Source organism: Ciconia boyciana, chromosome 9 (assembly GCF_034638445.1).
Source record: "Ciconia boyciana chromosome 9, ASM3463844v1, whole genome shotgun sequence".
NCBI lineage: Eukaryota > Metazoa > Chordata > Aves > Ciconiiformes > Ciconiidae > Ciconia > Ciconia boyciana.
The window spans coordinates 17633546-17647259 of NC_132942.1; the positions used below are offsets into that span (position 1 = coordinate 17633546).

Genomic DNA, 13714 nt, shown 5'->3' on the forward strand with positions numbered 1-13714 from the left:
AGTATACTGCCAAACCTCAAGGTTTCTCCATCTACTGCTGTTATACTCCACATTCCTGGGTGGAATTTTTGGCCCTTCTCATCACCTTTCATTGTTATTTCTCCTGCCAGTCTCATACATTTATTTTCCTTGATTCATCCTTGGAGTGAGGCTGCAGGCATCCACCGAGCATGCTGCTGGTGCCCGAGCTCCCTCTCACTGCAATGCCACAATTACATGAACTGTTTGTGGGTTGTGCCCAGATTTAAAAGCAGGGACTTCAGGTGAGCTCCCCTGTGAGCCTTCATCAGTGGGTACGATCAGTGAGGATGTTAAAGGTTAAACAGAAGCTGGTTTAGGGTAGAATTAAAATAATGTCTCCCCACTCTTATTCTAGACTAGACAGAGATAATTTCCCATCTCAGTAGACTTTATTGGGTCACATGGACTTGGGATCAGAGTTTGCAGGAAGAATTTTACTTGTATACACACATGTGGCTGTGAACACAAATCCAGGAAAGAGAGAGTCATTAGGTTGGAGAGATTTGGCAATTTCCAACTCCCTGCTGCTGAAATGCAGCCCAATTGCATACTTCATTCAACCAGCATGCATGTGTTCATGCATGCTTGTGTTTCCGAGATGTTGTGGTATGGCAAACACAGCAGAAACATGGATCCCACTCCCGGATTTTTGTGACACCCAGTGATTCCAGTTCAGAAAGCTCCAAGGAGACCAGCCCGCAGGGTGCTCATAGAGGATGAGGTTCTCGCATTCACTCCAGCAACGCAGCATCTGTTCTGAGGCTGACTCAACTTTAGACATCTGCTGAGCACTTTTTGTTGTTATGTTTTGGATTGGATTTTTTGGGGTTTGTTTTAGGTTTTGTGTTGTTTTGTTTGGGTTTTTTTGCTTGGTTGGTTTTGGGGTTTTTTGTTTTTTGTTTTTTTTTTAATCTGAAGCTTGAAGTCTATACTTGGGAGACACATGGTTTCTACAGTGCCTACTGGGAAGCAATAGTTGGCCTACAGTTACATTTCATAAACGTAAACAAGTAGGAATGGCTTTTAACAACCCAGACTCATAATGTTTGCTTTACTGAGAGCAAGTTTTTGTTCCGTTAGGTCCCAGAAAGACTAACCCCTTAACAAGTCACATTGCTATTTCATTGTTACCTTAGTAGGTCAGTCCTGCCCACCCTCTATTGACTTCAAATTACTTCAAAAAACTTCCAGCCCAGATCACTTTCCAAGTTTTCTAACAACGCAATAACTAGCTCAGGGATCTGAGGATTTCAAGTTGGTTTGCATTATATTTGCCAAGTTGTAACACAAAAATATATTTTTAGACTTAGTGGAAATGGAAGTAGTAAACTGAGAGAAAGGAAAAAAAGTAATTGTTTAATCTATAATCTAACTTATTGTGAAGAGCTCCGTACATTCTGTAACATCTATTTTTAGTACACATTTACAAATACTGACAAGGAAAAGGTAAAACTCAAGAAATAAGTAGGAAAATTAACTAGCTTCCTGGTAGTTGAAGTTCTGCCACCTGTAATATTTTGTCAACAGAACAGATTCTGTCATTTGAATACAAACATTCCTCAAACCCTTTGTTCTTTACATAATTTTTAAAAATCAAAATAAACAGAAGAACACATGTAAGTCAAAAGACAATTAGTGTTTCATGCAGTAAAAAATCTGATTAGCATATTTTATTTCAAAGTTATGGTTTTATGCTCCCTATTTTATTTTCTGTGATTCCTTCTACACCTTCATAATCAGCTTTCAGGATATATATACTCCTTATGTGTTACAATCTCTTCATTTTGCTTGGCAAAACAGGAGCTTTTGAGTGACATTTGTATTAGATAAAAAAGATATAGATCTTTTTTTCATACCATTCATTTTTATTAATAAGGCTAAATTTATGTTCCTGCTGGACTGAAGTGATGTCTCTGGAAAAAAAAAGAACACACACAAAAAAACCCCAAACCAGAAAAACCAGCAACCCAAAACTTACAAACCTTGTAAGGTTACTAACTCCTACACAGCTTGCCTGAGTAAAATTCACCTGCACATACTTTTTTTTTTTTAAAAAAGAAATCTCACAATTATAAAGAGAAGAAGGTAAGAGATGATACAGCCAAAATGAAAATTATCATGTGTATGAAATCTAGATTTATCAAAACAAAAACATCTTCTTATGCCTATAGATGACATTAGTTACACTTCATTTTACAAATAAAAGTAAAGATGTAAGAAATAAATCCTGCCTCGATCTTACAGCAGAAACTCCCTGCCATTACTGCTTGTTTCTAAAACTGTGAAATATACCTTCCTGTTTTCCTTACTCCATCTCAGCACAGAAAACACCTTTATTCTTAACATTTCCCATATATTTATATTTTCTCTACCGACTCCCAATCTAAAATATTTTCTTTATTATTTCTTTATTATTTTTGTGTCTTGCCCTCATAGAATAGAAGATTTTCTACATAATTTTTGCCTGACTATAGAAACTTCTTTTTTTATATGGAATGCAAGGAGTGAATGACACAGTTTGTCTAGTGAGATCCAGAAAATAGTAGTCATATTTGACATGTGAAGCTGTCCAGAGCCAATTTACAGCAGTGAGTGAAAATCATATTATATGACTCAACTACAGGAGCCAACCTGATTCCCTAGCCAGAGAACTTGCCACCAGAGGCAATTATGGAACATTTATTACAGTGTTCAAAAATACTGTGCTGGTTTCAGCCACAGTATTTACTGGAAGCCTGGGAAAATTATTGTACTTTTCTTTTAGGAGGAAGAACAATGTTAAATGCAGAACTGTCATTCCTCTATCCCCAAAGTTTATAGTTTCTACACACTTATATTCTTGAAAAAAGAAAAAACTCTTGCCTTTAAGAAGCTGAGAACTTCAAAGCCAATTATTAATATACGTGAAATTGTTAAGATGCAGTTAATTCATAATTTATATAAGAAAGAATTAATTTTATTACAATAAATAGTTACCAGTGCTCAATCTTTTTATAATAGCTTTTCTGACTTTATTTTAATCAATGGAAAATTGATTTCGAATATACCAGTAATTTAAATGCCCATAATTTGTTGATCACCTTCCTCACATCACAAAAGCTTCATCAAGATTCATAACTGAAGTCCCAGCTCTCCTACAATACACACTCCTACAGGTACTGAAGAACAGAGAAGGTAATTTCTTCCCAAGACAATCATTGAAGCAACAAAAGCAACAAACTCATCTATCTACAGGTCTGTCTGCAACACTGCACAACACAGTGGTACCCTCATGACAGCAATTGTCTAAATATTAAATTTGCCAGAAAAGCATTAATTAAAGGTGGAACAAGTAGAACATTACATTTCAAGGTGATTCTCCTGCAGAAAAGTAGGTTCATTTTCATATTGACAGAACCATAAGAAAACCAACAGTTAAGTGCATTAGATATTTCCTCAGTGCTCAAACTCTAGCATTTTTCCTAACGGTAGAAATTATGCACCAAAATCAAGCACTACTCATACCTACAAAAATATCAGTCACCAATTCAGCCAATAGTGAGAATGATAAACTAAACCAACATCGAACAAGTGACTCAAAACTGACCTTAAGCCAAACCTAGATGCTGGTAGAAGGGCTGCCATCCTATTTTACTCTGCTCAGAAGCTAGACAGGAAGCTGTGGTTATTATCTCACCAGATATGGGTGCCTAAGCAGCACTTTTCCTTGAGGGACTGTCAGCCTCTTTACTCTGTCTGGAGCTATTACATCAGCATTTAAACAAAAGGTCCTTGCTTCTAATTTAGATACATCCTATCCAGCATTACTCTTGGTTTATACAATTATATTTCTCTTAATCTCACCAGACAGAGAGTATTGTAAAGGTTAAGTAACAGTGATAAAGCAAGCTTGATATGAAAAAGCACAGGTTTGAAATCTAAGATCAGTTTCAAGATGTAAGAATATACTTTAGATTCTGGAGTTTGATTTATAAGTCTGCAGATGATTGGGACTTGGCTTTTCAAAGTAATTAGCGTTGCACAGCACAATGTGTTCAAAGCGCAGCTCCTATTGACTTTTGCTGCAGCTGTGAGTCCTCAGCACTTCTGAATATCTCAGCTGAGTCAGCCAGAAACCGAGGATTACATCACTAGTGACCACCCATGAAAAGTTTGTGCAAGTTACTTGCCCAAAGTCAATTAATAAAACCACTGGCAAGAAGAGACACAGCCCAATTCTCTGAACAGCATTCATGAGATTATCTTCCCCACAGTCCCCATTTTAGAATTTTCCTGTTTCTGCAACAAATAAACAGATCCTATATACACAGGCTCCCTCACTACACAACCCTGACACATCCCTAGACAACAAGAAACGATTCCAATCTTTTAACGGCAACATGAGACTATGCTGTAATTAAAGTGCATACCACAACAAATGTATACAAAAGCACTGCATGAAGACTGCAGCTACAAACATTAACTTTGGCATTTCCTTTTTTTTTTTTTTACTTTTTAAAATAATATATTTAATTTAGTAGATTCAAAAACAAAAGCTGAAATAACTAATTCCATCACAAGGAAACTCATGTGTAACAAAAGTACACCACCCAGACCTCTGCATTGATGTCTAACTGGAATAGCAGCAGTTAAAACAGTAAATCCCTGTGTAGTCCAATAGTTAACCTCTGCATAGGTGGTCACTAGTGCACATGGCCAAAGATATGCAAATTGTTGTTGGGTTTCTCAAGTACACGGTGACAAGGCAGGAAGGCTCTGGAAGACACCTGCGTTTTCTGGTGGGAAGAGACTCCTCAGTTCCATCTTCACCTGCGCCGCTCTGTCCTGGCCCTGCAGTCTGCCCAGACCCCATTCGTGCCACCCAGTGTCCCAGCCCTCCTGCCGCATCCCCAAAGCCCACCCTGCCGAGCTTGTGTCCCAGGCTCACTACCAGCAATCTCAGGCCTTATCACCAAATATTCCTCACTTTCTCAGGCTCATAGCACTTTTATCAACCTGTCTTGATTTCCTTTGTTCCCAGTCTTTCTCATCATAAGTTTTGTTGTTTCCTCATTTGAGTTCAGCCTTCTTTTCCCAACAGTTCCATACTGGGCGCAGTGAGAGTCTTTATTCTCTCAAGTGTCTGTCCCAACCCACGATCCAGCCCTTAGCACTAGCAATTAATCAAATCCTTCTTTTACACAATCTGAAGATCCTTCAGACAAGCAGCGCCCAGTGCCAGTGCTGGTGCTAGTGGTTGCTGCTCCGGCAGCTCAGGAGCCTGCCTGCCTCTGGGCACCACTGCGTGAGCACCCTCCACCATGCACTCCAGCCCAGACAGCAGCAGAAGGGCCAGCCTTTGGGGAGCTGTTCCCTGCTTTCACTCAGGAAGGTCTTACACAAACTTTTATGAAACACAAAGGCAGATGTAGTAGTCCCTGCACTACTGTTTTAAGGTGTACAAAATTCTCAGACAAAAGCTGTCCAGAATTAATATCCTAAAATACAGCCTTATTCGCAGTGATAAATAAAAAAAATGAAGTAGATCAGTCTGAGATAGACAAACAGCATGAAAACTTCATTCTAAAGAAGGGACAGAGGAAAAGTGTAGTGAGGTGGGGAAAAGATTAATAGGGAGTTACTGATCACTCTCCAGTACTGGGAAGCATCAAACGAACCTGGCAGGCAGCATGTTGAAGCAAATACTGTTTGAAACACTACAGACAGGGCTAGCAATGCCATTACTCCCAGTGCCCCACATCTGCAAGTGCAGGAAAGCTGTCCTTTCCCTGGCATAAAACCAGCCAAACACTAATGATTAAGAACGGGCATTCAGCGCCAGAGCTCAGATCCATCCAGCCCAATGTCCTCAGCCAACAACAGCCCAAACCACATGCTGAGTGAAATCTGCTGTTGTGGCAAGCGTGTTTCTCACAACACCCTTCAAAGCTCCCACAAGCTGCAGGGTGGTGACTCTCGCAGGCACAGCTGGTCTCTACTATATCCTGGCTTTGCTGTCTTTATGGGCTGAGCTGTCACTCAGTCTGACAGGCACTGGTTGCGAGGTTGTGATCAAGTCTGATCAGAAAAACAGATTCTTTGGAGACTTTGTCTCCTACTAGTTTGTAGGTCATCCCTCCCTCCCTATATCCCTCCAAGGTCAAGTCCATTCTGCATTCACACTATGTTCCCTACCTATCTTGCATGCGTTTTCTCTCACCCTTTCTAAATAAATGCAAACTTCTTTTATTGTAGATGCTGTTCCAATGTAGTGAAATGACTAAATTGTTCATTTACCAGCAAACCATCAAGCCATATTTGTTTTGGTATTTCTTTTTCAGTACATGCCTCCAGGTGCTTAATGACTTTTGTTTTCCTCGCAAGTATTCATGCAAAACTTTTCTGTGCTTATTCTCATGCGTTTCTCTATAACATACACTGTTCATTTCTCCTCTGAAAAACACAAGAGAACCACTTTGTAAGCACAGAATCTTTTATAACATTCAACACACAGTCTGTATTCCTCAGCTTCAATTTTTTCTAACTCATTTTTCCTCAGACAATTTGCCTGCCTATGTCAGCTCCCCACTGAACAAGAAGCTTTATAAAAAAATGAACTGCATTCTGTACATTCTACCTATTTTATGAAATTATGAAAAAGCAAGGCTGGGATACAGATTTCTAGCTTTCCTAAATTCCTTTATTTAATAATAAACATACTTGCAATGAGGGCCTTCAGGATAATGCACCTCGGGGAGAGGTGTAATAGAGTAACACAACAGACTACTAAGTCACATGTGGCAGAGGTCAGCAGCAAGGGAAAATTAGCATCATATGATGCTTGTTTTATGTTCCATGACAAGCAAGTTGCCTGTTTTGTGATAGGTTTTTATCAACAAAAAAAAATTTAGGACTTGTCAACAGCTTTGTCAGAGAAGGTTCTGCCTACCTTAATGAAGAAAGGCAGGAAGGCTGAGTAAATGACCTTTAATTAATACTGAAACACAGAGTGAAATGTAGGTCACCTTTAATAACCATGTTAGAGGAACAGCTGTGTGTTTCATTTCTGTAGAACGGTTTATCAGTCAAGGGTTCTTATTGGATACAATTTGGCTTACAAAGAAATACTGAGTTAAGGGGAAATGCAAGAACTAGAAAGCTGTAATTGTATGCAACTAATAACCAAGCAAAGGAACTTGGAAATGCCTCAAGTGGAACTGAGGAAGGCACAGCATTTTAGTACTATCATATAAATGTTATGAATGGACTACAGTCTATAGGGGGAAATGTATTTTAGTGGAATGAGTATTTACAATGCTAGATAGAAATGGCTGAATGAAAAATACACCATCTCAAGTAATATCCCTTAGGATTCTATGTAATAGCAACCCAGCCATGTAGTTTGTCAGTAGCCCATATTCCATAGAAGGAATCTCATCTCTAGTAAGAGTTAGATCTCTCACAGATGATGAGGATTACAGATCATAGGATTACAGAGTCCAGAAAGAAGTGTTCAGGCAGCACCACTACATAGCCATCTTTTATACAAAGGGTCTGACTAAATGCCAACCATGGGGGATAAATCCCAAGGGAAAAAAACCAACAGTACTGCTGTATGAGAGCAAGAGATGTGGGTTGCAGCATGTAGAGAGAATTTACTTGGCCCCATTGCTATAACATTACAGCAAGAGTGTTATTCTGCCTATCATATCACATCAAAAGACAGTCATTATTGCATGTGTAGCTGGAACGAGACCTCTGGATGGATTTCATATTGAATAAGCCCAGAGCAGGCTCAGACAAACTGAATTTCTGAGCAGTATGACAGATTTCTGCATAAACCAGAACGGCTATCTTGGTCAAAATAATTTATGACAGGATTTTTCCAGGGAAACACTGTGGCAGCTTCCTCCATCTTTCCAGAAGCATTTTTCTATGTGACAACATGTAATACTTTGCCCTTGGATATAAGGGCATTCTAATGGGCATTCAGAACAGCTTGCGTATGAGTTTATATTTCCTGTAAACATTTTTTCATGCCCTAGATACATTCTCAACAATGTTAATTTTAAGATGTTTATTCTTTGCACTTACTGAGACAATTTTTTCATTTCTAATATATCTTTTCTGTGGAGATGCACAATCAAGCATAAGCTACCTCTAAACTGTTGTGCTGAGACAGCAATCCAAACAAATTTGAGGTGAATCTTAAATTATAAAAGCAACTGATAAAGTGACTTAGAGGAGTGGTGGTGTAGAGCAGATCACCAGCAAACAACATAGCATATCATCTTCATTGGCCATAACTGTCACACTCCTAGCAGATCATAGTGGGCCAGGCTACATATGAGCAATTCAACTTATGCTTTATCCTAGTGACTTTTGCTATGTAGTGGTATTTCTACAGCAATGAGAAGCTGAATGCGTCCAGTGACTATACAAATATTTTAATCCATGCTACGTAGACTGTAAAAGCTGGTTGGATGTCAGTAACCTCTGTACGACAAGCACCTAAATAGGAAAAGAATTGACCTGCATTCCCTATGGACTAACCAAAAGCAACTTGGTTTAATGTAACAGTATTTCAGGACCACAGTACTATGAAGTCACGGACACAAAAATAGATGATTAAAATTCCTAAAGGTAGTAAAGACAAACAAGTCTGTAAAACTGGCATCTGATTTCACAACACAAACCAGTCACAAAAGTGTTAAAGAACTGGGAATAACAAAATGTGGGAGACAAGAAATAGAAGCTAAAATCAGCAGGGACAATGTGTTCTGATGTCATACTTCACTTCATTACAAATGCATCCTGCCAAGCTAACAAGAAATCCCTCCATCTCTTGGGGAATTCACCACCTAAAAATAAAACAATTCTATTTAAAAAAAAAAGGACCATGTATTTCCTTTTCCTGACTATAGAACTGTAATCCCAGATTTCTGAGATGTAAACACAATCTGAACATAATACGCCAAGAACTTAATCTTGCTTTGGGGTAGGGCAACTTCGAACAATATCTTAATGTACATTAAAGAATGGTTTGAGCCCTTAGATCAAAAGAACAAAAGCGAAGAGGACAACTACAATATACCTGATAACTGCTTAAAACAGTTTTCAAAACCTGTGCCTTTTGTCCACACAGGAGGCTATGACATGGACCAAAACCGAAGAGACATGGAAAAGAATTTTGCATTGCATTGGCACTTACATTTCCCAGATGTCCTCTGGTAGGTTAGCTGGAATTTCTGTTAAGCCCCTTCCTCGACAATCCACTACATTGTTGCTGCAGGTGCAGGCAGATGGGCAAGTGATGGAACTAGCACTGCACGACGGAGGTTCAGACTGGGAACCTGAGACATAATGAAAACATTAAACGTTAGTTTTGAAAAATGATCGCCTGAGATTTTAACAACAAAATACATCAGCCTCTGAGTTTTCCAGATCCTTTTACTATATTAAATAAAAATTTATTTGGATTCAGTGAATATAATGTGCTACAAATCAACTGCAGAGAAAACATGTAAAAGATTACTGTGTTCTTATTCTTCCTCAGTCTCCACTCTATCAATCTCTTTCCCTCATGAACACTTCTCTGGTCCCCTCCATGATCAGCCATATCAATTTATTCAAAGATTTAAAAAATATGCCTTAAGATCAAGTAGTATTTCCAAAAATTATCTTTGCCTAGAAGTTTCCATTACACAAACACTCCTTGAGTATTTTTACATACTGAGAGAAGACTGTGATCAACAATAACTTATGTTTTTGAAATGAGGTAACCTGTTACGGCATAAAGACTGGAAATATAAAGCTAGTTTTTTCAAGATTAGACAATGCAGTTAATGGAAACATAAAAAGAATTTAGAAAAATGTGAGTTCAAACCTTCAAATCCTTGCTTAATCTAATAATTCCATTGAAAGACAAGAAGCTACTTACAGAGCAAAGGTTTAGCATGAGGACGTGGCTCTATATACATTCTAGTCAATCCACTGGATTCAGGTTTAATTAAGTGTCATTAAGTTTTTTTGAAACTGTAGCAATTATGTCAGTTTTACTCAAATGGTTATGATTCTTACATCTAAAATTTTGATATATACATACACTTAGACATAGATAAAATGGTTTTGCCACACTAATTGAGGTTATCAAGATGTAGCAGTTATTGACTTATTTATGATAAGTCATACTTCCAAAGTACATGTAACACAAGAAACCTCAAGTATCTTTTTGGCCAGACACAGGGGACGGAATGTGAAGACATGTGTTGGTAAGAAGTGACAAAATCATAACAGAAACAGGAAAAACTGGTATTTTTTTAGATTATGGTAGATTATAATCACAAAACATATTTGATCTTTTGGTTGGAAAAATTAAAACATCATAATTGTCAAATCACAAATACACGTGAAAACATGGAAAACTATACACAAAGCTGTACATTCTTGGGGTTTGTTTTGGAAAAGACCCATGATTGATACTTTCATAAGTTATAACTGCAGGTGACAAAAAGTCCAAAAACATTTGTTTGCATCAATTTGAAATCCAATATCATTACGACAATTAAAATTTTATAACAATTCAACATTCTTATAAATTTTGTCTCTTGATTTATGCCTACATACCCTCTGGTTTAGCCCTTAACTATGCACAAAAACATCATCTCATATAGCAAGCCTACATATGTTCCTATTTTCAAAGACTTGTAAACAGCAATGAAAAGTCAACATCAGAAAGACATCCAGTGGCACCTCTAAGTATCATTATTGTGTAAGGCAGATACAGTTTGAAAAGATGTCAGCTGAAAACTTCTACAGGCTGACTTTACACTTGCAGAGGGAGCTCTCCTGGAAAGCAAAAGACAATTACAGCAAAATCATGCCTTCCATTAGAAAGGTATTTTATTCTGATGTGAATTCATTTCTGTTTGTCTGAATTTCCCTTAGTTCAAGCAAGCGGTCATCCCCTTTAAATATTATTTTGTAGCCAGGGATGACAGAACTGCCTTAAATTAAAGTATACTGTCGAGTTTCAGGATAAGATCACCATTTCAACTGTGTACGAAATGTTGCCAAAGTAAGGTATTGGATTTAGGTTTTTTTTATTGGGTCATCACCTGACTTTCTGTCAGGATAGCAGGAGAAAAATGTGGGTTTCATAGCACTATATGTGTTTTAAATATAGCTTTCATTGATGCTAATCAGAGCTGTGAGTGACTGTATTTTGGCAGACCAGACCTCAGAACTCCAATTCAGGCATCCAGAAATTAGATTTTCAGAGGTAGTGACCATCTTGAAAAAAATGGATCTCACGGGACATTTGTGGTATGGGTAGGGGTCAAATTCATTCTTTATGAGAGTGGGCAGCTGCTTTCATCATGAGATGATCCTAATGATCCTTTCTCTTTGCTAAAATATCCTGTCTCATTTACAGTCCACTTTCCATCTTCCATGACAGTTGCAGATAAAGAGTTTACCAGCAACAGTCTTTTATTGCAACACAGAGCTGGTTTCAGTACTAGCGCAGCTTCACCCTACAGAATCAACTGGACAAAAATCTACTGTAAAAAAATAAGTCAATAATGTAATTAAAGTCTAAGTCCTAATGCGTATAGCCCATGGAATCAAATTCACATTTATCAGGCAACCTGAACTTTGACTTGTTCCAGTTTCAAAATCTTATTAGACATTGTGTTAACATAGTCTACATATGTGACCATGTGTGTAATACAGTATTTAATCTGTAGCTATTTGAACTAAACAAAAAACCCAAAAATCTTCACTAGTCAAACATGTACATGTATAACAGGCAGGACAAGCAGCTCTCTTGGGTCTGTCTTCTGGCTACAGAAATGCAGGGCAGACATACCATCATTGTGAATTAATAGAATTTGTTCAAAATTAATGGAGCTCTGCTGCGTATCACCAATAGCACTGCCATCTCTGCCTTTCATGGAGTCTAAGGTTTCTGTAAGATTTTAACTGTGAATAGTTCCAAAAAAAGTAGTTTATATTGCCTCAAAATGCACTCAGGCATCTGTTATGTTTGCATAAGAACAAGAGGTTTGTTCTTACAACCTGATCACATACGTTTTACATTTTCTCTTTGTCTGCCTACCTTGTGGTGCAATGCTCAAAACAAAATGAAGAATGGGGGAAGTGCAAATGACCTATTGCAAGCTTTTAGGGATAGGGAGAAATTATCAAACTGGGAAGAAACACTTCAGAGCAATCCTTGCTGTCTGGCAGGCAAAAAGAAAGTTAGCAGCAAGGTCAAATCTTCCACATACCATACCCTTTATCATCACACGTCTGATGTGCTTTCTGAAGAGGCTTTGTAGCAAGGGGAAAATGCATTTTGCACAGTTATAACACTACAACATATCACTGTGGGTTAGAGAAGCAGCAATACACTCCCTTTCCATTAGGGCACAACATCAAAAAACCTGATGTATTGCCAGTTGGAGTTTTAAGAGTGTGTTCCTGATTCTACTGCATCTAAATCAACAGTAAAAGATTCAGTGGAACTCAGCTCATCACCTCCACATTTTGTGTGATGCAGTATTGCAGAGTGCTGTACACTGAAGGAATGGTTTGAAAGGAGGTTATTATATAAAGTTCCCTGAAAAGAGAGAGAAAAGACAGAAACACCAGACTTCCTTGCACGAAAAGCAGGTGGCAACAGTAAAAAGTTGATAATTAATATCATACTACAGTTAAATATCATGGAACTTTCCAGCAACCTTTTGAATGGAAAGGCCAAAAGGTAAATCAAAACATTATTTGTGCTGTCCACTAAGCCTTTCGGATCCCCTCCAAACGAACACCTGATATATAGTTGACTGAAGCCAATAGGAGTCCTTTTATTTACCCTGAATTTGGACCAAAACCCATTTACCTGTGATTCTCCACTAGGAAAGAGGAACTTCTATGTGAACAGAGTTTGATTTATGGCTAGCGAGTAAAACGAATAACCATTAGTTAACCAGGGAGGTACATGATGTCAAAATATAGAGAGAAAGCAATATAATGTCTTTATCCTTAGCGCAGATGCAACCAAAATGGGATGAAAAAATAACAGTTTATACTGAAAGAAAGTAAAGTAAAAAGTAAAGAAAGAGGCTGTCTTTGTGTGGACTCTTTATTTTCCACATATGATGAGTGGTCAGTTTTCTCATTTAGCTTAAAATAGGATGGAAAAAGGAGTATTTTTATAAACTTAATTTTTCATTATAAGCTTGAATTCTCTGAACGCCCCAAAATAACCAGTACTCCTGCCACTTTTGACTAACATCTTGTGCTTAGAGTAAAAATACTTTTGATTCCATGCTGAATACAGCCCTTTATATTTGGTGATTTTCTTTCTTCTTCATGAGCAAAAGTAGATCTAGACTGTAGACTTCTGAAAACTTTAATGAAATAAAAATACTTCGTGCATAAATTATCATTATTATCAAATGCTTTTGCTTATGTTTTTCCTTTGCAAAGAACAAAATACTGTATTACATATGCACACTCAACAAGCATCTAGCACATATTTCATTGTCCTGGTTTCAGCTGAGATGATTTTCTTTATAGTGGCTGGTATGGGGCTATGTTTTGGATTTGTGCTGAAAACAGTGTTGATAATACAGAGATGTTGTAGTTGTTGCTGCACTAGTCAAGGACTTTTCAGCTTTCCATGCTCTGCCAGGTGCAGAAGAAGCTGGGAGGG

At 37.8% G+C, this 13714-nt stretch overlaps 1 protein-coding gene across 2 annotated transcripts in view; it reads right to left on the reverse strand.

The window, feature by feature from the left end:
• SLIT3 (slit guidance ligand 3) overlaps positions 1-13714 on the reverse strand; it is a 538149-nt gene that overhangs the window by 178206 nt on the left and 346229 nt on the right. For both annotated transcript variants that reach the window (XM_072873643.1, XM_072873644.1), the window contains one exon: positions 9212-9353. In XM_072873643.1, the coding sequence (XP_072729744.1) occupies positions 9212-9353 (142 nt within the window). The remainder of the gene's footprint in view (positions 1-9211; positions 9354-13714) is intronic.